This window comes from Cervus canadensis, chromosome 29, assembly GCF_019320065.1.
Source record: "Cervus canadensis isolate Bull #8, Minnesota chromosome 29, ASM1932006v1, whole genome shotgun sequence".
NCBI lineage: Eukaryota > Metazoa > Chordata > Mammalia > Artiodactyla > Cervidae > Cervus > Cervus canadensis.
Genome location: NC_057414.1, coordinates 38,099,207 through 38,119,995, shown reverse-complemented (window position 1 = coordinate 38,119,995; position 20,789 = coordinate 38,099,207). Strand labels below are relative to the sequence as shown.

At 50.0% G+C, this 20,789-nt stretch overlaps 2 protein-coding genes and 1 non-coding gene across 3 annotated transcripts; 2 read left to right on the top strand and 1 right to left on the bottom strand.

The window, feature by feature from the left end:
• Positions 1–3,276: 3,276 nt before the first annotated feature.
• Positions 3,277–6,011, top strand: FTH1 (ferritin heavy chain 1). Its single transcript, XM_043451520.1, has 4 exons — positions 3,277–3,632; positions 5,022–5,168; positions 5,469–5,594; positions 5,691–6,011. The coding sequence occupies exons 1-4, from the start codon at positions 3,519–3,521 to the stop codon at positions 5,847–5,849; spliced, it is 546 nt and encodes a 181-aa protein (XP_043307455.1). The 5' UTR covers positions 3,277–3,518; the 3' UTR covers positions 5,850–6,011.
• A 111-nt stretch (positions 6,012–6,122) lies between these two features.
• Positions 6,123–19,066, bottom strand: BEST1 (bestrophin 1). The gene is made up of 10 exons (XM_043451519.1): positions 18,445–19,066; positions 17,290–17,477; positions 15,773–15,867; positions 15,062–15,295; positions 14,298–14,452; positions 13,818–13,895; positions 11,181–11,333; positions 10,887–10,967; positions 10,290–10,441; positions 6,123–8,127 (listed from the first exon to the last, which is right to left on the bottom strand). Exons 2-10 carry the CDS (start codon positions 17,439–17,441, stop codon positions 7,410–7,412), a joined length of 1,818 nt encoding a protein of 605 aa, XP_043307454.1. The 5' UTR covers positions 17,442–17,477; positions 18,445–19,066; the 3' UTR covers positions 6,123–7,409.
• On the top strand, positions 11,485–11,591 carry LOC122431542. The gene has a single exon (XR_006266559.1). It is a non-coding gene; the product is annotated as a U6 spliceosomal RNA (small nuclear RNA).
• Positions 19,067–20,789: the final 1,723 nt, after the last annotated feature.

Below are 20,789 nucleotides of genomic sequence, written 5' to 3'. Positions count from 1 at the left end.
TTCAATATGCTATCTAGGTTGGTCATAACTTCCCTTCCAAGGAGTAAGCGTCTTTTAATTTCATGGCTGCAGTCACCATCTGCAGTGATTTTGGAGCCCCCAAAATTAAAGTCTGACACTGTTTCCACTGTCTCCCCATCTACTTCCCATGAAGTGATGGGACCAGATGCCACGATCTTAGTTTTCTGAATGTTGAACTTTAAGCCAACTTTTTCACTCTCCTCTTTCACCTTCATCAAGAGGCTCTTTAGGTCCTCTTCACTTTCTGCCATAAGGGTGGTGTCATCTGCATATCTGAGGTTATTGATATTTCTCCCAGCCATCTTGATTCCAGCTTGTGCTTCTTCCAGCCCAGCGTTTCTCATGATGTACTCTGCATATAAGTTAAATAAGCAGGGTGACAATATACAGCCTTGACGTACTCCTTTCCTATTTGGAACCAGTCTGTTGTTCCATGTCCAGTTCTAACTATTGCTTCCTGACCTGCATACAGGTTTCTCAAGAGGCAGGTCAGGTGGTCTGGTATTTCCATCTCTTTCAGAATTTTCCACAGTTTATTGTGATCCACACAGTCAATGCCACTTTAGCATCCACCAAATTCCTATTCCTATGAGGCAGGACCATTTAGTAGCGTTGATCTATGTATCTCTTCCTGTTCCAGTACCAACTTGTTTCTAGTATATTATACTACTTTTTTTATATATCAGGGAGGGAAAATCTAACCTCATAACATTTCCCCCCTAAAATGCTTGTCAGCTTTTCTATACACTCTTCCAAATGAACTTTAGAATCATTTTGTCAAGTTTCCAAAAGACTACTGAGTTTTACAAAAACTGCCCTGAATTTATAGGTTTATTTGGGGAAGAATTGACAGCTTTACAAAAGCGAGGTTGGCTATCTAGAAACATGGTGTCTCTTCATTTATGAAGTTTTCTTTTCTGTCCAGCAGTAAACATACATAGTTTTCTTCACACATTTGTTAATTTTATTCCTAGGTAATTTGAGTTTTTGTTGCCACTATAAATGAAAGCAATGCTTTTCCTTCATTATGTTTTCTAACTGGTGGTGACTGTTACATAGGAAAACTGCATCTGGTGACTTAACCATACTCTTATCCTACTAGTTTTTCTGTTAATTCAGTATAAGTTTTCTTAAAATTAACACATTATTTCTCTGGACAGAAACCCTTTAGTGTCTCCACGTTCTTCAGGATAAGATTGAACCCCTTTTACAGCACACAACCCTTCCTAACTTGGCCCCTATCCTACCCTACAAGCCTTCTCCAACACTGACTCTCAGGCCAAGGTATTTCCTTAAGGTGCCTTGGACAGGCCGTGCATTTCCACCTTTTACATTTGAATATAGAGGCTTCCCAGGTGGCTCAGTGCTAAAGAAATCCGCCTGCCAACAAAGGATATTCTGGTTTGATCCCTGGATTGGAAGGATCCTCTGGAGAAGGAAATGGCAACTCACTTCAGTATTTTTGCCTGGGAAATCTCATAGAGGAGCCTGGCAAGCTACAGTCAGTCCATGGAGTCCCAAAAGAGTTAGTCACAGCTCAGCAACTCAACAACTGCTTGGAATTCTCTCCCCACCTCCCTTTTTATCTTTCCTTCAGACTTTGTTCCTGTGTCACATTCTTAGGGAATCTTTCCCTGACTTCTTATCCCAGACTGGTTAAGATCCCCCCTCGTCTGTAATCTCCCACTATACTTCTGCTTACCTTTTTGTAAGCAGCTCTTGTCCCATTGAAAACTTTTTTCCTGAAACTAACATATGTTCATTTTGAAATGAATACTCAAGATAAACCCTTATAATTCAATCAGTAACTTAGTATTTTAGTAAAGTCCTTAAAAAAAAAAAAACTTTTCATAATTGAAACAGCTGATTTACAATGTTGTGCTAATCTCTGCTGTATAGCAAAGTGATTCAGTTCCAGAGACACGTCTTTTTATTTTTTTGTCTTTTTTTAATTAAAAAAAATTTTTAAGGGTTTTTTTTTTTTTTAATGTTTGGAGGTCAAGATTCTAGTTGCACGTTTGTGAATATCCTGCAAAGGTTCTTCGGTAGGTCCTCCAAACCTGTGATTCAGCCCCTGGCTAAGAATAGTGACCCCGAGGGTAGCCGACTGGGAGCAGGTGCCTGGCGGCTCTCCATTTCTGCCATCCATGAACTCACACGCACTCCGTGCACAGCTGCAAGCCACACGCATTGCCCCCTCCCCCAGGGTCCCTGGCATCTGTCAGGAAGTGCCATCAGCTTCTCTCCAAGGAGCCACCGGGGGTGGCTCCCCGTAGGGCCTGAGGCTTCTGGGACTGGGGCTGATGAAACAGGCCACTTCAAAATGGCCTCGAGGTATCCTTTCAAGATCCAAGTGGCTTCGTCCCTCTTTTCTAACCCCGGCCCCCCTGTTTTAAGTTACCGGAGATTTTCTCAGAGACCAGTGCATGGGGTCGCAGAGTCAGACACGACTTAGCGATTGAACAACAGTGGCTCAGCCCCATCGTTCTCCCGGGAAGGCGGTCTCCGCCGTCTCTCGGGAAACACAGCCCGCCCAGTCTTTGTTGTATCAAATGCACGAGAAGCCATGTTTGCTTTCAGCACAAGGCGGACAGGGTCGCCGGAGCCCAAAGCGGGCGGGGCGGGCGACCTGCGACGGGCGTTGGACCCCCCACCCCGCCTGCATTCGGCCCCTTTCTAGGCTTTGAGGAAGAGAAAGCGAGCCCCTTTCCCAGCCCCACTCACTCGGCCTCCCCGGGCCCACGTTCACCCTCCAGGTTCCCTATTTGCATTAAGAGGTAACCATCTCGGGCTGTGGGGGTGGCAACTGCGGCTCTAGGGCTCGGAATTTTCAAGTACCCTTGGCCAAGAGTCTCGGGGAGCCCTTTGGGACCTCGGATTCGCCCCGACGCCCCTGGGATCAGGGGCAGTTTCCCGTTGTTTCCTAGACCCCAGGACGCCATCGGGGTCAGGGCTTCCAGCTGGGCTTCCTGCCCACCCCCCCCCCCCCCCCCCCCCCCCCCCCCCCCCCCCCCCCCCCCCCCCCCCGCCCCGCCCAGGTCTTCTCCAACCCCATGAAGCGCGCCCAACTCTGCAAACAACAAACAGCTGCCTTCAGGGCCCCCAGGCCCCACCACCGCCCCCGCCTCCGTCCCTCCCCTCCCCCAGCCCAACATCCCCGCTGGTCGGGGCCGCGCTTGCACCGGAAAGGGCGGGGCTCGGCGGGCGGGCAGCGTGATTGGCCGTGGCGGGGCTGACGCCCGCTCCGGCTATAAGAGGCGGGCGACGGCCACCTGCGCCACAGTCTTCGCGGAGAGTCGCCGCGGTTTCCTGCTTCAACAGTGCTTGAACGGAACCCGGCTGCTCGTCCACCCCCCAGCCCCGGTAGGCTACTCAGAGCCAGCCCTCGTCACCACTTGACAACACCCTCCGACCGGCCCAAGGTCCCCGCCGCCGCTCCAGCGCAGCGCAGCGCAGCCGTCGCCGTCGCCGCCACCGCCCCTTCTCATCCGCCCGCCATGACGACCGCATCCCCCTCGCAGGTGCGCCAGAACTACCACCAGGACTCGGAGGCCGCCATCAACCGCCAGATCAACCTGGAGCTCTACGCCTCCTATGTGTACCTGTCCATGGTGAGCGCGGGCTGGCCGGCGGGCGGCGGGCGCGGCCTCCCCGGGCGGCGGGGCGGGGTGGGGGTGTGGCTCCCGGGCGGGCCCTCCCGCTTCCAGTCTCCCGCCTCCAGTCTCCCGCCTCCTTGCGCCCTTCTTGGAAAATGGAGGTTGCTCCAAGTCCCCGAGGACTTCTGCGCAGAAATTTTGAGCAGTTGTCCCCTGGGAGTGCTCCCATAGGCCAGAGCCGCTTCTGCGCACCCTTTTTTGTTTAAAGGGAGCTGAGTTTTCTTACGAGGTTGCTACGCTTGCCATCAGTGCGATCCCGCAGTTTGGAAAGTGGACTTTAGCATTTTAATCCCTTCTTGTGCCTCCCATCACGTGATTGGGGGGGGCGGGTTGGGTGGAGTTAGGAGGTTAAGCTCCCATCCCCCTGAGTGCGGCGGAGCCTTCTGGGTAATGGTGTCCAACTCTGGGGGCTGGCGCGAAATGGTTTATCTTCTGGGCCGGAGAACCGGCCGCACCTCTCTGCTCTGCTTATCTCTTAAGTCCCACTTAAATGGAAGCATATCTAGAAATCTCCCCTTCTGCCGACACTGGCGCTTTCTGAGTCACGTCCTTGTGCCAGGCTAGTTAATTTATCTTTTTTGTGTCTTAAGGGCTGTGGCGTAATTGAACCCTTAGTTCTCGGATAAAGTCCACCAACAGTTACGGGGCCAGATGTTTTTCCATGCAGTAATGCGCGGGATCAGTTTTCCAAAATCCTTGTTTTAGGCGGTGTGATAAGAGTTTTAGTTAGAATTGTTTTTAACTGCCAGCATTGTGCAAATCATCCGAGAATAGACATGTTGCAGATGAGTTTGGAACAGACCTGGGTCTCTGACTGTCATTCCATTTTAGGAACACCTGAATACAGCAAGGGTGTAAAACGGAATCAAATTTTTGTTTTCTACTGGTAATATATTTAGCATTAAATGTGCAATAGCGTTTATGGTAACTGTTACCTTGCCTACCTGGGATAATTTTAGAAATCCATCAGCCTGCTGTAAGCTGACAGCTCGAGTTTGAACAAGGATTGTTCAGAGAAGAGAAGGCGCTAATAGTGCAGGGTAAATACTCCAAGGTCTCTCTGAGCAAATTTGACAGTGGTTGTAAAAACTTTACTTTGCACCAACAGAAATGCTTAAGAGTTCCATGGTAGAGACAGCTCCCATGATATTGTACAGGAAGCAAACTTCCAGTTTCAAGGACCAAGTTTCATTTTTGTGTTTCAGAGTAAAAATGAATTACTATTCAATCCAGGAACACACCCTGCTCCAGTCTTCTTAGGCTCAGATCCTTGCTGGGTTTTGAGAAACCAGCTAGCAGACTGCCTTCTTTTGGGACTCTAACATGTTCGTGTTCTACTTTCAGTCCTACTATTTTGACCGCGATGATGTGGCTTTGAAGAACTTTGCCAAGTACTTTCTTCACCAATCTCATGAGGAGAGGGAACATGCTGAGAGACTAATGAAGCTGCAGAACCAGCGAGGCGGCCGAATCTTCCTTCAGGATATCAAGGTAAACGAAAGATCCTTGGGTTGTCCTAGCAATCCTCACGTATCAGAAATCCCTGATGCCAGCAGTTGTCATTGTCAGGTGAGACCTTGGGCTTTTGTCTTTTGTGCTTTTTCAAGCCTACCGTCTAAGCTAAAGTGGGCAGACAGTAATAAGCCAGGATATTAAGTTGGAAACCATTGTCAGGGGGAACTTGGCGCTCTTCCTTGTGCCAGTCGTGGTTGTGATACACTAGATGCTTGCTGGCTTGGTGTTTTTATGGTAGAGATTGCAGGTACGCTCACCTAAGCGCCTCTCATTCAGAAACCAGACCGTGATGACTGGGAGAATGGGCTGAATGCAATGGAATGTGCGCTGTGCTTGGAAAGAAGTGTGAATCAATCACTACTGGAACTGCACAAACTGGCCACTGAAAAAAATGATCCCCATGTGAGTATGCTGACACCTGGGAGTAAATGGAGGAAATCATTGCCTGAGGGGCCGGGGAGGCTTACCAATAACTTTCTTGCCCATTCTCTTTTCTAGCTGTGTGATTTCATTGAGACTCATTACCTGAATGAGCAGGTGGAAGCCATCAAAGAATTGGGTGACCATGTAACCAACCTGCGCAAGATGGGGGCCCCTGGATCTGGCATGGCAGAGTACCTCTTTGACAAGCACACCCTGGGACACAGTGAGAGCTAAGCCTCCGGCTGGCTTCCCACAGCCACAGGGGTGACTCCTCTGGTCACCAAGGCAGTGCATGCATATTTGGGTTACCTTCACCTTTTCTATAAGTTGTAACAAAACATCTACTTAAGTTCTTTCTTTAGTACCATTCCTTCAAATAAAGTAATTTGGTACCCAGCTGTTGTCTCTTGAGTTTTGGGGATGGGGTGGAAAAGTATCTAGGTCATCTTGATTGAACGTGTAAGTACCACATGGTTCTGTCACGCTAATCAAACTGGAACACCAAGGAGGATTTGTATTTATTTATTAAATTCCTTAGTTTGAGAAAGATACCACGACTTGAGTGTATTGAATTCACACAGAACTTAAGGACTCCTGATTCTGAATTAGGTGTTCTATGTTTCCGTAGCGCTCACAATTTACATGTACAAAAAGCATTTTAAGGCTTAAAGTAGATTAGCAACTACTGATTTTTGTTATCCATGAAGCTAACCATTTATTTCATAGAAACATACTCTTCGGTGTGGACAGCTATATGCCTATGACTGGATCAGTGTCCTGCTGGTGTACACGCAGGTAGGACCAGGCCGGTGGAGCATCCCCCTTGGAGGAAGCAGACTAGGAATGTGCTTCATCCCTAGTGAGAATTCGAGAAAGTTTATATGAGTATAGAAAGACACCTCCATTTCAGTAAGATAGCAGCTACAGTAGGAGGGCAAAAATTGAGACATCTTAAATATTCACCAGTGAATAGTGTTGGAAGACAGCAGAGATTCATTGCTAGCCTGCTCTATTAGCCCCTCAACCAGCCACAATGATTTGCTAAACGTTTAGTTTTCAAAACTATGTTTTGTGACCACAGAAGAACTGCTTTGAGAGTCCAGAAATGGGAAGTTAAACTTCCTCTCACATGGTGATTGGGGGTGGGGTAGTGTGGATCTAACTGGGTGAGTGGATGTCCAGGAAATCTGGAATAAAGGGAAACCTCTGGTGGTGTTGCAACAGCTTTAGGTTGACCTCAAAACAGGAAGAGCTAATTTAAGTTCAGAAGTCTTTTTAGTGAGGTCCCCAAAGCATAAGATCCATAAGATAACCCCAATGGATCTGGATTCCCCCACCTTATCTGCCATTTCTCAGGGTTGTAGATGGTATACTCAGAAGTGCTTCAAGACCCCTGTTGTTAGGGGGCAGAGCTCATATGTGACTTACCAGCTAGGCCTGGGCAGTAAGTTGAGTTCTTGGGCTACAGCCTAAGAGTCCTGAGTTCTGCCCCATGTTTTTGTTTGCCACCCCTGCTTAAAGTGAGCTCTGTCCACTGGTAACATCTGCCCATCTAAACCTGGTCTCGTGGCCCTTTGACATCATTCCTGTCAGTACTACCTCATCTTCCTATACCTGGGCCCCAGAGAAGTCCTGGTGATGTCAGGCTCTTGGGGAAAATAAGCAAAAGTTGCCTGACACCTTTCCATGGGCCTGCTGTGGCAGCCAGGTGTGTACCCCAAGCCAGTGCTGGGCATAGGGCCAGCATGCCCTGGCCATCACAGAACCACAGGAGAATTGTGAACACAAGGGGATTCAGAGCAAGGGAAGCTGGTGAGGGTCACCCCTGGGGAGCTGGGGGGTTAGTGACCCTGGTTTGGGTATAGGACAGACCTGTTGTTCCAAGTCCCAATAAGGATCTCCATGATCTTTGAGTATAGTGTGTATGTTGCTTGTTGATTGTCCCAAATGCGGTTCTCTGAGATGTTCAGGGGCCTCTGACATGTCCATCAGGTTAAACTCGACAGTTTTCCTTCTCATGTGAATCACTTCTGGGTGCTCTGTTGAGGCCCCAGGATTCTCTGGGAGCAATTCAAAACTCTTCTTGGACTTGGGGGTTGCAGGCTGAAGGCTTTGATCTTTGACAGGGTCATCTATGCCCGAGATTCTGCGGAGACTTGAGGGTGCTGACTGTCCAGGTGGGAAGACCATAGGGGTGTGGCTGAGGGGTGTCTGTGGGGCACTGTGGTAGCCCGACCTTCCGTAGAGCACCGCGGACTTTAAAACATCTTCCCCCTTCCAGGCCTTGCTGTCTTCCTGGTCGCTAGTGTTCTGTCCGGCCCCTCCAAGGTTCTTGGGCTGGTTCTCATGCGAAAGGACTTCTTTCTTGGGCCACAGTAGTTTGGTCTTTGAGTTTGTCCTGGGGGACTGGCGGTCGTGGGATTGCAGCCCTAGGAAGCGGCCAATGATGCCAGTGTGAGCACCCTCTTGCTCCTCTAGATCTGGCTGAAACTCCATGTCTTCCTTATCCAGACTGGAAAGAAACAGAAGACCCCGGGGTTAGTGGAGGGCCAAGGGCCTGAAGCCTGATGTGACTTCTGTACCCTCTCATCTCCCTCCCTCTGGCCCCAGGCCCAGAACACAGTCTTTCTCACCTCACCTTAGACTTGCCTCTCTGCTGATCCATCCTGTACCTCTCAATTAATCCCTCCTGGCTGAGCTCACGTCTTGTCCCTGTTAACGTCCAAACTTCCCAGCCAGGTATTTAAGGACTGCCTCTTCAGCACTCACATTTTCCTTTTAAAACCCCTCACTCCAGGCAATCAACTATTCATCCCCAGGTATGGGGAAAAACCTGACTTCCTGGGAATCCAAAGCCTATACTCTGCGAAGGAAAACCTACCTACCCCAGAATGTGGCTGCCCTGGCCCATGTCCAGATTCTCCCCATGCTTCAGGGTCCAGCTCCTAGTTCAGCTGGAGGCCACCTCTCAGGTGGCCAAAGGTGATCTCTGTTCTATACTCTGTCCCTTACCCAGGCATCCAGTACTTTGTACCTTGTATCAGAGACTGGGCCCTGGATTTGAGCTCCCTCACTCAACTGTGCTTCTTGGAGGCAAGTCTATGTGTTATTAGTCTCTGTTATCCACCTTACCCAGCTGCTGAAGCACAGTCCATGAGAAGAGGCGACCTCCAGCAACGTTTCTGACCTAAGCAAGCCTCCATCCTTAACCATTTGATCACTTATCCAAACCTTCCTTACACAAACTGGACTCTAAATTTCTTAACTTGCTGCTGCTGCTAAGTCACTTCAGTTGTGTCCGACTCTGTGCGACCCCATAGATGGCAGCCCACCAGGCTCCCCCGTCCCTGGGATTCTCCAGGCAAGAACGCTGGAGTGGGTTGCCATTTCCTTCTCCAATGCATGAAAGTGAAAAGTGAAAGTGAAGTCGCTCAGTCGTGTCCGACTCTTAGCGACCCCATGGACCGCAGCCTACCAGGCTCCTCCATCCATGGGATTTTCGAGGCAAGAGTACTGGAGTGGGGTGCCATTGCCTTCTCCACTAGCTAATTCTACTGACAGCTTAATAGGATATTCGGTTCTTAGAAAGAGAACAGTGCTTTTAATCCTGCAGCAGAAAACGTTGATGGGATGGACCCTGAGATGCAGCGAACACTCTCCAAAGTTCCCCCCACTCTGTCATCCTGGGGAGACAGAGCTGTCTGGGGCAGCCCCTTGGCCCACTGTGGCCCAGCTACAACTCTAGAGGTTCTAACCAAATCAGGGAAACAGGACCCATGTGGGGCAAAGTGTGGCTGCTGTGGGTGACATGAGGCCTATATTCTGTAGTAAGAAGTCTACTCAGAAGGTGCTTGTGATGACCCAACCTCCTGCTTGCTTGCTCCCTTGCCCAGGGAACCCCACTCCCACTCTTCATCCAAACACCCCAGCTTATTAGAAAACAAGAGTTCTAAGCCAGAGTCAGGAACCAGACCCTGACATAGCTGCATCACTAACCACCGACTGCCCTTGAGTAAGTCTCTTCTCTCTCTGAGCCTCAGTTTCCAACTCTGGACACAGAAGGGTTTGATTGGAGGTACCTAAGGGCCCTTATAGCTTTAAGAGTCCTTACACAGCACAAGATAAGTGTTAAGGGTGTGGAGTTGGAACCAGACATACCTGGCCCACCTGTGCTGCTTGCTAGCTATGTGACCTTGGGTTGGGCAACTGATTTAAACTCTCTGAACCTGGACTTAATCATCTAAAAACTAGAGATAACAAACCAAGGTTAGTGGAACAAGAACAGAATGGCTTATATATACATATAAAGAATGGCTTATATATATATATATAAAGAGCATAGTATAATGCCCAGCACTTAAAAAGACACCCAATATGCATTAACTGGCTTCCCTGGTGGCTCAGTGGTAAACAGCCAATGCAGGAGACATGGGTCCAATCCCTGGGTTGGGAATATCCCCTGGAGGAGGAAATGGCAATCCACTCCAGTATTCTTTCCTGGAAAATGCCATGGACAGAGGAGCCTGGCGGGTTACAGTCCATGGGATCACAGAGTCAGGTATGACTGAGCAACTGAGCATGCACATGCATTAACTAACTCTTAAGTTCTTAATTAAGCAGACCCTTGCATTTGGGGTTTTATACCCACTGAAGTGGCTCCCTGGCACTTCCCACCTGATGTTGAAGGTGGAGCCAAAAAAGGAAGGTCGGCGAGATTGGGCAGAAGCAGCTGTGTAGGGAGGATGTGGTTCTGGCTCATTCCAGTACATATCTCGCTCCATCGGTGGCAAGTCCTGGTGCATCTCGTCTACAGCCAATAGGGACACCTGGTCATCAGGGACAGAAGGAGAAATCCAACAGAAAGGTAAGCCGTAACTGACCATGAATTTGCCAGGTGACTTGGAGAGGTCACGGGTGGCTCAGATGGTAAAGAATCTGCCTGCAATGCGGGAGACCCAGGTTTGATCCTTGGAGAAGGGAATGGCAATCCACTCCAGTATTCTTGCCTGGAGAATTCCATGGACAGAGGAGCCTGGCGGCCTACAGTCCGTGGGGTTGCAGAGTCAGACACAAATGAGCAACTAACATTTTGGAGGGGTCACTTCTCTCTCTTTGGGCCTCAGATACCCTTCTGAAATGAAGAGACTAATGCTACCTATAGCCTCAGAAGTTAGACTGAGAATCCTGGGAGTGAATGGTTGGAGGGCAATTCACAGAACTGTGGGCCCCCTCCCTGGGCCCAGGGGACAGGTTCTCTTCCTCCCCTCGTACCTGCAAGCTCCTGTCGACAATCCAGTTGGTCTCAAAGTCATCGTCATCCTCTCCAAATGGGTTGATGAGTTGCTCTGCCACCTTGAGGGTAAATGAGGTTCTGGAAATCCTCAGGTGGAAGCCCCTGCAGCCTTGCACCCACCCTTAAACCTGGGCTCCTGCCATTTCCACCCCTCCACCCCCTCAGTGATGTCCTTCCTGCCTGACTACTGTCTCCAAATCACAATGTAGGGACCCTCCTCTCCTGGTTCATGACCCTTGGGCCACAGCCAGCCTTGTCCCAGGGAGGCTCACCTTCAACCAGCCAGCATAGAAGAAGAACTGCAGGAATGTGAAGAGGGGTACAACGAGGTCCATCTCATGGCCAGGGTAGGCCTTGGCTGGGTTCAGAAACTGCCGCCCAATCAGGCAAGCCAGGAAGAAGCTGTATACCGCCACGGTCACCACCTGAGAGGGAAGGGAGGGAGCGGCAGATACAGGCTGGGTGGGGACTGTGGGATCAGGAGGCTCCCTAGGCTGGGAGGACAGGCCTTGCTCTGGCTTGCACACTCGTGTGACTTTGGGTCTCCATGATCTCTTCTTTAAAACGGGGAGGGGAATGCTTGCTTCGGCAGCACATATACTAAAATTGGAACGATACAGAGAAGATTAGCATGGCCCCTGCACAAGGATGTCACGCAAATTCGTGAAGAGTTCCATATTTTTAAATACTTAGGAGTATATCTACCTAAAGAAGCAAAAGACCTATACATAGAAAACTATAAAACACTGATGAAAGAAATCAAAGAGGACACAAATAGATGGAGAAATATACCATGGATTGGAAGAATCAATACTGTGAAAATGAGTATACGACCCAAAGCAATCTATAGATTCAATGCAATCCCTATCAAGTTACCAACGGTATTCTTCACAGAACTAGAACAAATAATTTCACAACTTGTATGGAAATAACAAAAAACCTCGAATAGCCAAAGCAATCTTGAGAAAGGAGAATGGAACTGGAGGAATCAACCTGCCTGACTTCAGGCTCTACTACAAAGCCACAGTCATCAAGACAGTATGGTACTGGCACAAAGACATAAATATAGATCAATGGAACAAAATAGAAAGTCCAGAGATAAATCCACATACCTATGGACACCTTATCTTCCACAAAGGAGGCAAGAACATACCATGGAAAAAAGACAACCTCTTTAACAAGTGGTGCTGGGAAAACTGGTCAACCACTTGTAAAAGAATGAAACTAGAACACTTTCTTACACCATACACAAAAATAAACTCAAAATCGATTAAAGATCTAAATGTAAGACCAGCAACTATAAAACTCCTAGAGGAGAACATAGGCAAAACACTCCGACATAAATCACAGCAAGATCTTCTATGACCCACCTCCCAGAATGTTGGAAATAAAAGCAAAACTAAACAAATGGGACCTAATGAAACTTAAAAGCTTTTGCACAACAAAGGAAACTATAAGCAAGGTGAAAAGACAGCCTTCAGAATGGGAGAAAATAATAGCAAACAAAGAAACAGACAAAGGATTAATCTCAAAAATATACAAGCAATTCCTGCAGCTCAATTCCAGAAAAATAAATGACCCAGTCAAAAAATGGGCCAAAGAACTAAACAGACATTTCTCCAAAGAAGACATACAGATGGCTAACAAACACATGAAAAGATGCTCAACATCACTCATTATCAGAGAAATGCAAATCAAAACCACAATGAGGTACCATTACACGCCAGTCAGGATGGCTGCTATCCAAAAGTCTACAAGCAATAAATGCTGGAGAGGGTGTGGAGAAAAGGGAACCCTCTTACACTGTTGGTGGGAATGCAAACTAGTACAGCTACTATGGAGAACAGTGTGGAGATTCCTTAAAAAACTGGAAATAGAACTGCCATATGACCCAGCAATCCCACTTCTGGGCATACACACTGAGGAAACCAGATCTGAAAGAGACACGTGCACCCCAATGTTCATCGCAGCACTGTTTATAATAGCCAGGACATGGAAGCAACCTAGATGCCCATCAGCAGATGAATGGATAAGGAAGCTGTGGTACATATACACAATGGAATATTACTCAGCCATTAAAAAGAATACATTTGAACCAGTTCTAATGAGATGGATGAAACTGGAGCCCATTATACAGAGTGAAGTAAGCCAGAAAGATAAACACCAAAACAGTATACTAACGCATATATATGGAATTTAGAAAGGTGGTAACAATAACCCTATATGCAAGACAGAAAAAGAGACACAGATGTATAGAACAGACTTTTGGACTCTATGGGAGAAGGCGAGGGTGGGATGATCTGAGAGAACAGCATAGAAACATGTCTATTATCAAGTGTGAAACAGATCACTAGCCCAGGTGGGATGCATGAGACAAGTTCTCGGGGCTGGTGCACTGGGATGACCCAGAGGGATGGGATGGGGAGGGAGGAGGGTGGGGGGTTCAGGATGAGGAACACATGTAAATCCATGGCTGATTCATGTCAATGTATGGCAAAAAACACTACAATATTGTAAAGTAATTAGCCTCCAACTAATAAAAATTAAAAAATAAAGTAAAATAAAATGGGGAGGGGATTCCATGGAAGTCCAGTGGTTAGGACTCCACGCTGTCACTGCTGAGGGGCTGGGTTCATCCCTGGACAGGGAACTAATATCCCACAGTCCTCACAGCACAGCCGAAAAAAAAAAAAATTAAATCAAATGGGGGTAATCACATTGCCTCCACTGCCTGGACCAGGCAGGGGCCCGAACTCTGAACTTGGCGCTAAAAAGACCCTGCAGAGTCCAGGCGTGATTTCTAGAGGAAGCCTCTTCTTCAGTCTCTAAGTGAGCCCTTCTCATCATAGGCTGCTCCCTGGGTCCTTCTCAGTTTCCCAAAGGGGCAGCTTCACCAGCCTAGTCCTCACCTGAGTGTACACCAGTGGGATACTGATCCAGTCGTAGGCATACAGCTGTCCGCACTGAGTACGCAAGGTGTTCATTTCCTAGGGGAGCAGGAAGGAAGGGAGGGTCAAGAGGGTGGTCCCTCTTGACCACCACCTGCTCTCCAGGCTCAGCCCCCAGCTCGTCCCCAGACACCAGGGTCTGGAGCTCAGACCCTGGCTGTGTGGTTATGAACAGTTCACTTAACCTCTCTGTGCCTCAGCCTCCTCAACTATCAAAAAGGAACCAGGATCTTAGAGGTTCACTTTAGAGAGAGGATGGGAGGGGAAATTGAAAAGGGGCCACTTTGGGCTATGGAATCCTGTTGGAAGAGATCTTACAGTCCCAAGGCAGGCTCTGGGAAGACCCTCAGGGGCTCAAGCCTTCTCTTTGTAGGAAACCTGTTCCTCGTGGGGCAGGACCCTGCCCGCTCCACAGCAACCCCATCAATGTAATGGGCTCACATTGAGCAGGCTCTGGAGCAGGATAGGGTCCCGAATTCGACCTCCAATCCATGCCTTTGTTGACAAGTTGGCAAACCACACCCAGGGCATCCAGAATGAGTTGTGTGGCAAGCTCCGTTTTTGTAAGTGCTTGTGTTCCGAGGGTGTCATGAAGCCTGCAGGAGAGAGTGGAGAAGACAGTGGGTAGGAGAAGCTGCAGAAGGGGTGGCTGGCCAGGCCTTGCCTGGTCGGGTCCGGAGTTCAAGACCAAGTCCTTGCTGAGCCCACAAGGACCTCAGAGCTCCTTTGCCATCCTCTTTCTCTCAACAAATAATCACTGAATTTCTACTCTGTGATACTCTGGGCTGAAGACGAGAGAGGGATCTGTCTTATTAACCAGGATCTCGTCAGGCAAGCCAGAGACAAAGGTTGCTGACATACAGGCTGCAAACCGGACAGCAGGAAGCGAAAGAGCAGACGGAGGTAGACTGGTTCCTCACTAGTTCCCGAAGCCCCACTGGGGCCCTCAACCCTCACTCTTCCCTGATCCCTCCATGAGTCCTTAGCCCTGTCTCAGCACTGTCTTCTGAGTCGGTTCCTGGCCTCTACCCACTTTCAGGCCCCTGAACCGCCCCGCCCAATTCAGGTCCCCGCCCACCAGATCCCGAGCCCACCCCCTGGTCCCACCCAATCCTCAGCGCAGGGGCCTCTGACTCCACCCATCTTCAGCTGCGGCTCCGCCCCATCACCCTCTGGCCCCGCCCACTGCCCCCGCTTGGCCCCACCTGCTTTCACCAGGTGCTGTGGGCTGGGAAAGCGTTTGTAGACCGCAGCACTGACGCTGCGCAGGATGAGCACGTTGCCCAGGTTGGCATAGCGCATGAGCGTGCGCCGCAGCATCCGGCCTTGCTCGTCCTTGCCCTCCACGAAGGACGACACCAGGTTCATGAGGCGGTCGGGCCACGGCAGGTTCTCATACTGGTTCCACCAGCGGGTCACGACTAGCGTCACGTAGAAGCCTGGGCAGAAGGGCACGGGGAGCGAGGGGCGAAGGCCCACGCTGCGGCCAGAGCCCAGCGAGGGCGATGCCTCGGTTTCTCCATCCTTCTAATTGGCTGAACCGAGCCCCAATCCTGCTGGAAGGCGCTCGGGAAGGAGAGACCATCAGAGCCTTGCGTGAAGGCACGAGAGCCTTGATTGAGTTCTCCCTGTGGCCCCACTGGCTTTCCCGGAAATCCTCCGGATCCCTCCCCTCCTGCGTAAGGCTCCAGAGACTACTATAATGTCAGCCCTGCCCTCAGAAAGTGGAATCTCAAGTGCTCTTAGCCGGACATTTTTCTTAATGCCTAATGTCAGTCCCTCTGCAGGCTCTCCATTTCCCTGAACCACCAAGAGGCACTGACGTGCAACCCGCCTTCCCAGGAGCTCCTCATGATCTGCCTGTCTGGGGCCTGGAGAAGCCACCGGAACCCCCACGCGCGGAAAGGGGAGCTCACCCAGTACGAAGGAGATGGGGATGAGCTGGATGTAGCTGTCACAATATAGAGTCAGCTTCTCAAAAATCACCTGCTGTTCGTCCGTGAGGGCCATCCTGGGGGAGGTGAGGGGTTGGGGGCAAAGATGTGTAGACACTAGGAGGAGATGGCTGAGACCCGTCCCAGGTCCAGCCACTCCCAGGGTAAGAGAGTGGCAGCCTCATTTCCTCCCTGTCTCTCATTGGCCTGCCTGGGGCCCCTCCTCTGGCCTGAGCCAGGTCCCCCTTCTTTCTCCCACAGCCCCCAAACCCCAATGGGGCTTCTGCTCCATGCCTGAAGGAGAAACCCTCAGGAAGTTTTCTGTGAGGTCGAGGAAGGCAGGTCCTGCTGAAGGAGTCAGTTTTAGGCACTGCTGACTCTTTTAAAGGATCCAAAAGACAATTGTTTGAAAGCAGGTTGAGGGACTTCCCTGGTGGTCCAGTGGCTAAGACTTCCACTCCCAATACGGGGGCCCAGGTTCGATCCCTGGTCAGGGAACTAGATCCCACATGCCACAACTAAAGAGCTAGTGTGCCACAACTAAGGCCCAGTGCAGCCAAATGAATAAAAATAATATATTAAAAAATGTTGAAATAAAGTGTTTTGTCTTTGAAAAAAATGTCTGGTGAGGGGACGAATTGGTAGAGCACAGAGGGGGTTTTAGGGTTTAGGGCAATGAAATTATTCTGTATGACACTGTAATGGTGGATGCAAGTCATTACACGTTTGTCCAAACCCATAGAGTGTACATCACCAAGGAGGAACCCTAACATAAACTATGGACTTTGGGTGATAATGAGGTGTCAGTGTGGGTTCATCTATTATCACAGACGTCCTGCTCTCTGGTAGAATGTTGATAGTGGGGAAGGCTGTGTGTGTGGCCGGAGGGGGTTGGGTATATGCGAATTCTCTGTACCTTCTGCTCAGTCTTGCTACTGCCCCATAAAACTGCTCTAAAAAATAAAGCCTAATTTTCTAAAGCATATTGGTGCCCTAGTAACAACCCAAGAAAACAAATGTGCTGTTATTAGTATTATCCTTATGAACTCGAGAAATTTATGTATTTGATATTTTTCAATTCATTGTCATCACTAATGCTTTTCTCATTAAAAATGCTATATTATATAGTCTGTAGTTTTATTGACAACAGAATATATTGCTATCCTGCTTAAATAAACGTTTGTATTGGGAGAAAAAAGCATGGTCTGGGCCTATGAGAGAAACCATGTGGGATTCAGGAAAACAGGCTAACTGGATGGGACCAGATAAGGGCCCTCCCTGGGATGGAGAAAAGGGTGTCTGAGATGGTCTGACCTGCACTGTGTTTCCCTCCCGGCTGTCTCCTTTCCTCTCCCCAGCCCCCAGGTCCCCAGCCCCCAGCCCTAGGGGTTTTCCACAAGCTTAGCACAGACTTATAGGTCTCTGTGCATTGGCCTCCTAGATCGCTGAGGCCCCTGGAGCTCCAAGCTCTGAAGCTGTCCCCCCTTGTCCCCCCGAACCTGTAAATGAAGCGGATGATGTAGTAGCAGAGCAGAAAGATGAGAAACTCGCCATAGAGCAGTTTGTAGATGCTGCCTCGCCAGCACAGCAGCAGGCGGGAGAAGGAGCCTAAACGGGCATTGGCCACTTGGCTCGAGTAGGTGACAGTCATGGCCAGGCCCTGGGTTGCAGCAGGTGGGCTTGGGTCCTGGTGGACAGACAGAGTGGGATACTGATGGGGGCGGGCAGGAGGGAGCAGGGACCTCTTCAGAGTCTGTCCAGAACTTGTGAGTGACCCTTCCCTGCTCTGGGCCTCAGTTCTCCCATCTGGACACTGGGAGGGGGGCAGGGAGGTACCCTCCAAAAAGCTAGGGAATTGAGCTCAGGGGCTGTCCTTAGCCTTGGCATGGAGGACACACAGAAGTCTGTACCCTTTAATTGCACTACAAAGGCAGCAACACAAGTGTCCAAAAACCTAAGTGAGGGCTCCTTCCTGTGTTCTAAGCCCATCAAGTTCAGTGCCCCCCACCTCAAGCTCTGCCAGACACCCTGGAGTAAGAATTGGTAAGGGACATGGGCAGCCTTGGCCACCACCCTGTCCCCAGTGCTCAGAACAGAGCTTGGATGGTAGAGATGTGACTGAATGATGACCCAGGGCCTTTCCACCTGCTGATCCTCGTTCCTGGGGGACACTCTTCCTAATTTAACTGTATGGCTCACTCCCACTTTAGATCATTTCCTCAGAAAGAATGTCCCCAGCCACCCTACCTGGAAATAGCATCCTAGTACCACCAGCCCTCTCTTCTCCTCACCTTGCTTGATTTTTCTACATAACACTTATCATGTTACACTCGCAGTTATATTTTGCAGGCTATCTGCATGTTTTATTGCTTATTCCCTCCTGGGAATGGAAGCTCCCATTGTGTTCTCATAGGAGGTGCTCAAAAAAAATTTCCTGAAGCAATGATTGGCCACCCTCCCCCTGCTCTGGTGCAGCCGCACTGGCCGTCTCTGTGCCTGGTGTTCCCTAAGTTCATTCCCACCTCAGGGCCTTTGCACAGACACACAGGTGCCCACATACCTGTGTGCACCCACCATGGGCATATGTGCAGGGTCATCCACCCCAGTGGCCCTCAGAGCCCCAGCCCAGCCTGCTGGGATAACCCCTTACTTACAGTTTGTGCTCCTGGCTGGCCAGGCGATCCCACAGAAGGTCTGGCCACAGGACTGGTGGGACTCTCTGGGGTTCTATGGCCAGTGCCCCTGCCCACACTTAGGGGTTGGCACTGCCCACGTGTGTGTTATATGGTCACTTGACTCTCTAAGCCAGAGGCCCTCCACAAAAGCGCTCTTGTCTTGGCCCCCTCCTCGTAATCTCCCCTTAAGCAGCAGGCAGCACAGTCCAGCCAGGGCCTCTCTAATTCCTTCCGGAGGATGGGGGGTGGGGGTTGGGTTGAGACCAGGGCTGGAATTGAGGGCAACCCCCTCCACCTTGGGCCTTGATGATCCTGCCATTTCCTCTGGGCCCTAAACTGAGGGGTCTGTTTCTGATCCCTGAGGTCTTGCAGGGAGAGCAAGATCTTGTGGGTAAGAGGGGGCCTTGGGCCTTATCTCCAATGCCAGGAGCCATCAAGAGAGGGGAGACTTTGCCCAGGACCTGTGGGCTTGTGCCACACTTTGGGTACCAGAAAGAACACTGGACCACAGTCAGAAGTTCTGGTTTCTAGCCCTGGCTCTGCAACCTAAGGAGGTGACCCTGGGCGGGCCTCTGCTTCTCCCTAGGCCTCAGTGTCCCTCTCTGAAAAAGGATGGCGTTGCTTTGGAACTCCGTCCCCTCAGGGAGATGACAAAATTCTGCACAGACTCGTGAGGAGCTCTGATTGGCTGCTGGTGACATCATAGATTATTCGGGCTGTGATTGGCTGGCAGGGCCCAGTTAGTAGGTTGCTTTAGAGCCCTGGAAGGAGAAGGAGGGGCAAGGGGGCTGCTGTGTGGGGACAGGGCCTGGTGCGGGATGACACTGCAGTTGCTTATGCCGCTGGCTCCCAGCCAGCCCGTGCAATAGGGGAGTGCGTGCCCAGGTCCCCAAGGAGGGCTGGTTAATATCGCAACAGCTGGTTCCGTACATTTTAATACATCAATCCATATGTGAGAACTCTCCTAAGCCACTGGAAGTGATGGAGTCTAGGAGGTATCTCCTCTTGTATTGAGTGAAAGCTTGAAGCAGCAGTGGCGCTTGGTCTTGGGTGGCTGGAAGAATAATCTGGAATGTTTTTTAAATATGTGGCGTCTCAGATCTTTCTCCAGAGCCTGATTCTGAGACCTGAGGGATGCTGTATGTCTAACAAGCACTGGGGGAATTATCATGCCAGTGGGCTCCCAACCACACATTCCAAAGCCCTGATTTACAATGTGACCTTGAGCCTTAAAATAAATCCACTCCTTCCTGCCCCCTCCCTCTCTCCTTCACTTTTCTCTTCCCTACCCACCCCCACACTCCGCCCCAGTGTTAACGATGCTGAGACTGCAGGTGATTTTTTGCACGGCATTTTGGCCTTTATGAGTCTCTGCCTGGAAAAAGAAACAATTCCACAACGACCTTGAGTGCTCTTCTAATCACAGCAAACAATCGTGCCGTTACTGTTATAAGGGAGTCTCTTCAGAGATCAGGGGCCATCTTCGAGGAGTATTCACTGCATCTCTGCAGCCTGTGCTGTGGGAGACTTCTTTCCCAACACTGTCCTTAACCAAACTGGGGAAAGGGGCAGGTTTACCTGAGCCTCAGTCTCCTCATCTGTGAAGTGGGACAATAATGCCTACCTCAGCAGCCAGGTGAGAATGTTGGGTGCGAAACATTATAGTCAACTCTCCAAACCAGAGAGTTCTTATGTCTGTTAACTCTCCCTGGGGAACATCCACAAATCCCTGGTGCCTCTGCCCAGCCCTCTAGAGTCAGCTGGTCTGGGTGGGGTCCAGTGGTTGGTATTTTCCAAGTTCCCCAGGTGAGTCTAGTGGATGGTGTGGGTTGAGGATCACTGCTGTGAGAGAATTTTTTTCCTTCCTTGTATTCCCTCTTCACCCACCAACACATGACAACACTCAAAAGGGAGAGCTTTCCATTTAGCACATGCTTAAACATTTAAAATTAAAATTGAAACCTATGCCTGGTACCACACTTGGCCTGAGGACACTCTCGGTGTTGAAATAAATGAACCATCTGCCTTTGTGCAATCAGGTTCCTGCCTCCAACTGTGGTGGCCACTGGAGGGCGCCCTTGACCAGCTGGCTTTGGCCTGGGAAGCCTGGTTCACTGGTCTGTGTGGATGGTGAAACTGGCATGGATGGCACTTCATCTCCTTGACACTGACCAGCAGCCAGAGAGCCAGGAGAGGGAGTCGGGAGACACTGGAGTCCTCCCTGCCTTTCCCTGAACCTCGAGTTCCTTGGCAGTGTGCCCCAAATCCCAGCAGGACCAGTTGACTGTGTTGCCCCAGGACATCTCCAGAGACACCCCATGAGC

Coding starts and splice junctions, on each gene's coding strand:
- FTH1 (XM_043451520.1), top strand. CDS start 3,519: ATGACGACCGCATCCCCCTCGCAGGTGCGCCAGAACTACCACCAGGAC. Junction 3,633..5,021: donor CCTATGTGTACCTGTCCATG/GTGAGCGCGGGC, acceptor TTCTACTTTCAG/TCCTACTATTTTGACCGCGA. Junction 5,169..5,468: donor TCTTCCTTCAGGATATCAAG/GTAAACGAAAGA, acceptor CCTCTCATTCAG/AAACCAGACCGTGATGACTG.
- BEST1 (XM_043451519.1), bottom strand. CDS start 17,441: ATGACTGTCACCTACTCGAGCCAAGTGGCCAATGCCCGTTTAGGCTCC. Junction 15,296..15,772: donor CCCCATCTCCTTCGTACTGG/GTGAGCTCCCCT, acceptor CCTTCTGCCCAG/GCTTCTACGTGACGCTAGTC. Junction 8,128..10,289: donor GGCTCCACCTTCAACATCAG/GTGGGAAGTGCC, acceptor GTTTCTTTCCAG/TCTGGATAAGGAAGACATGG.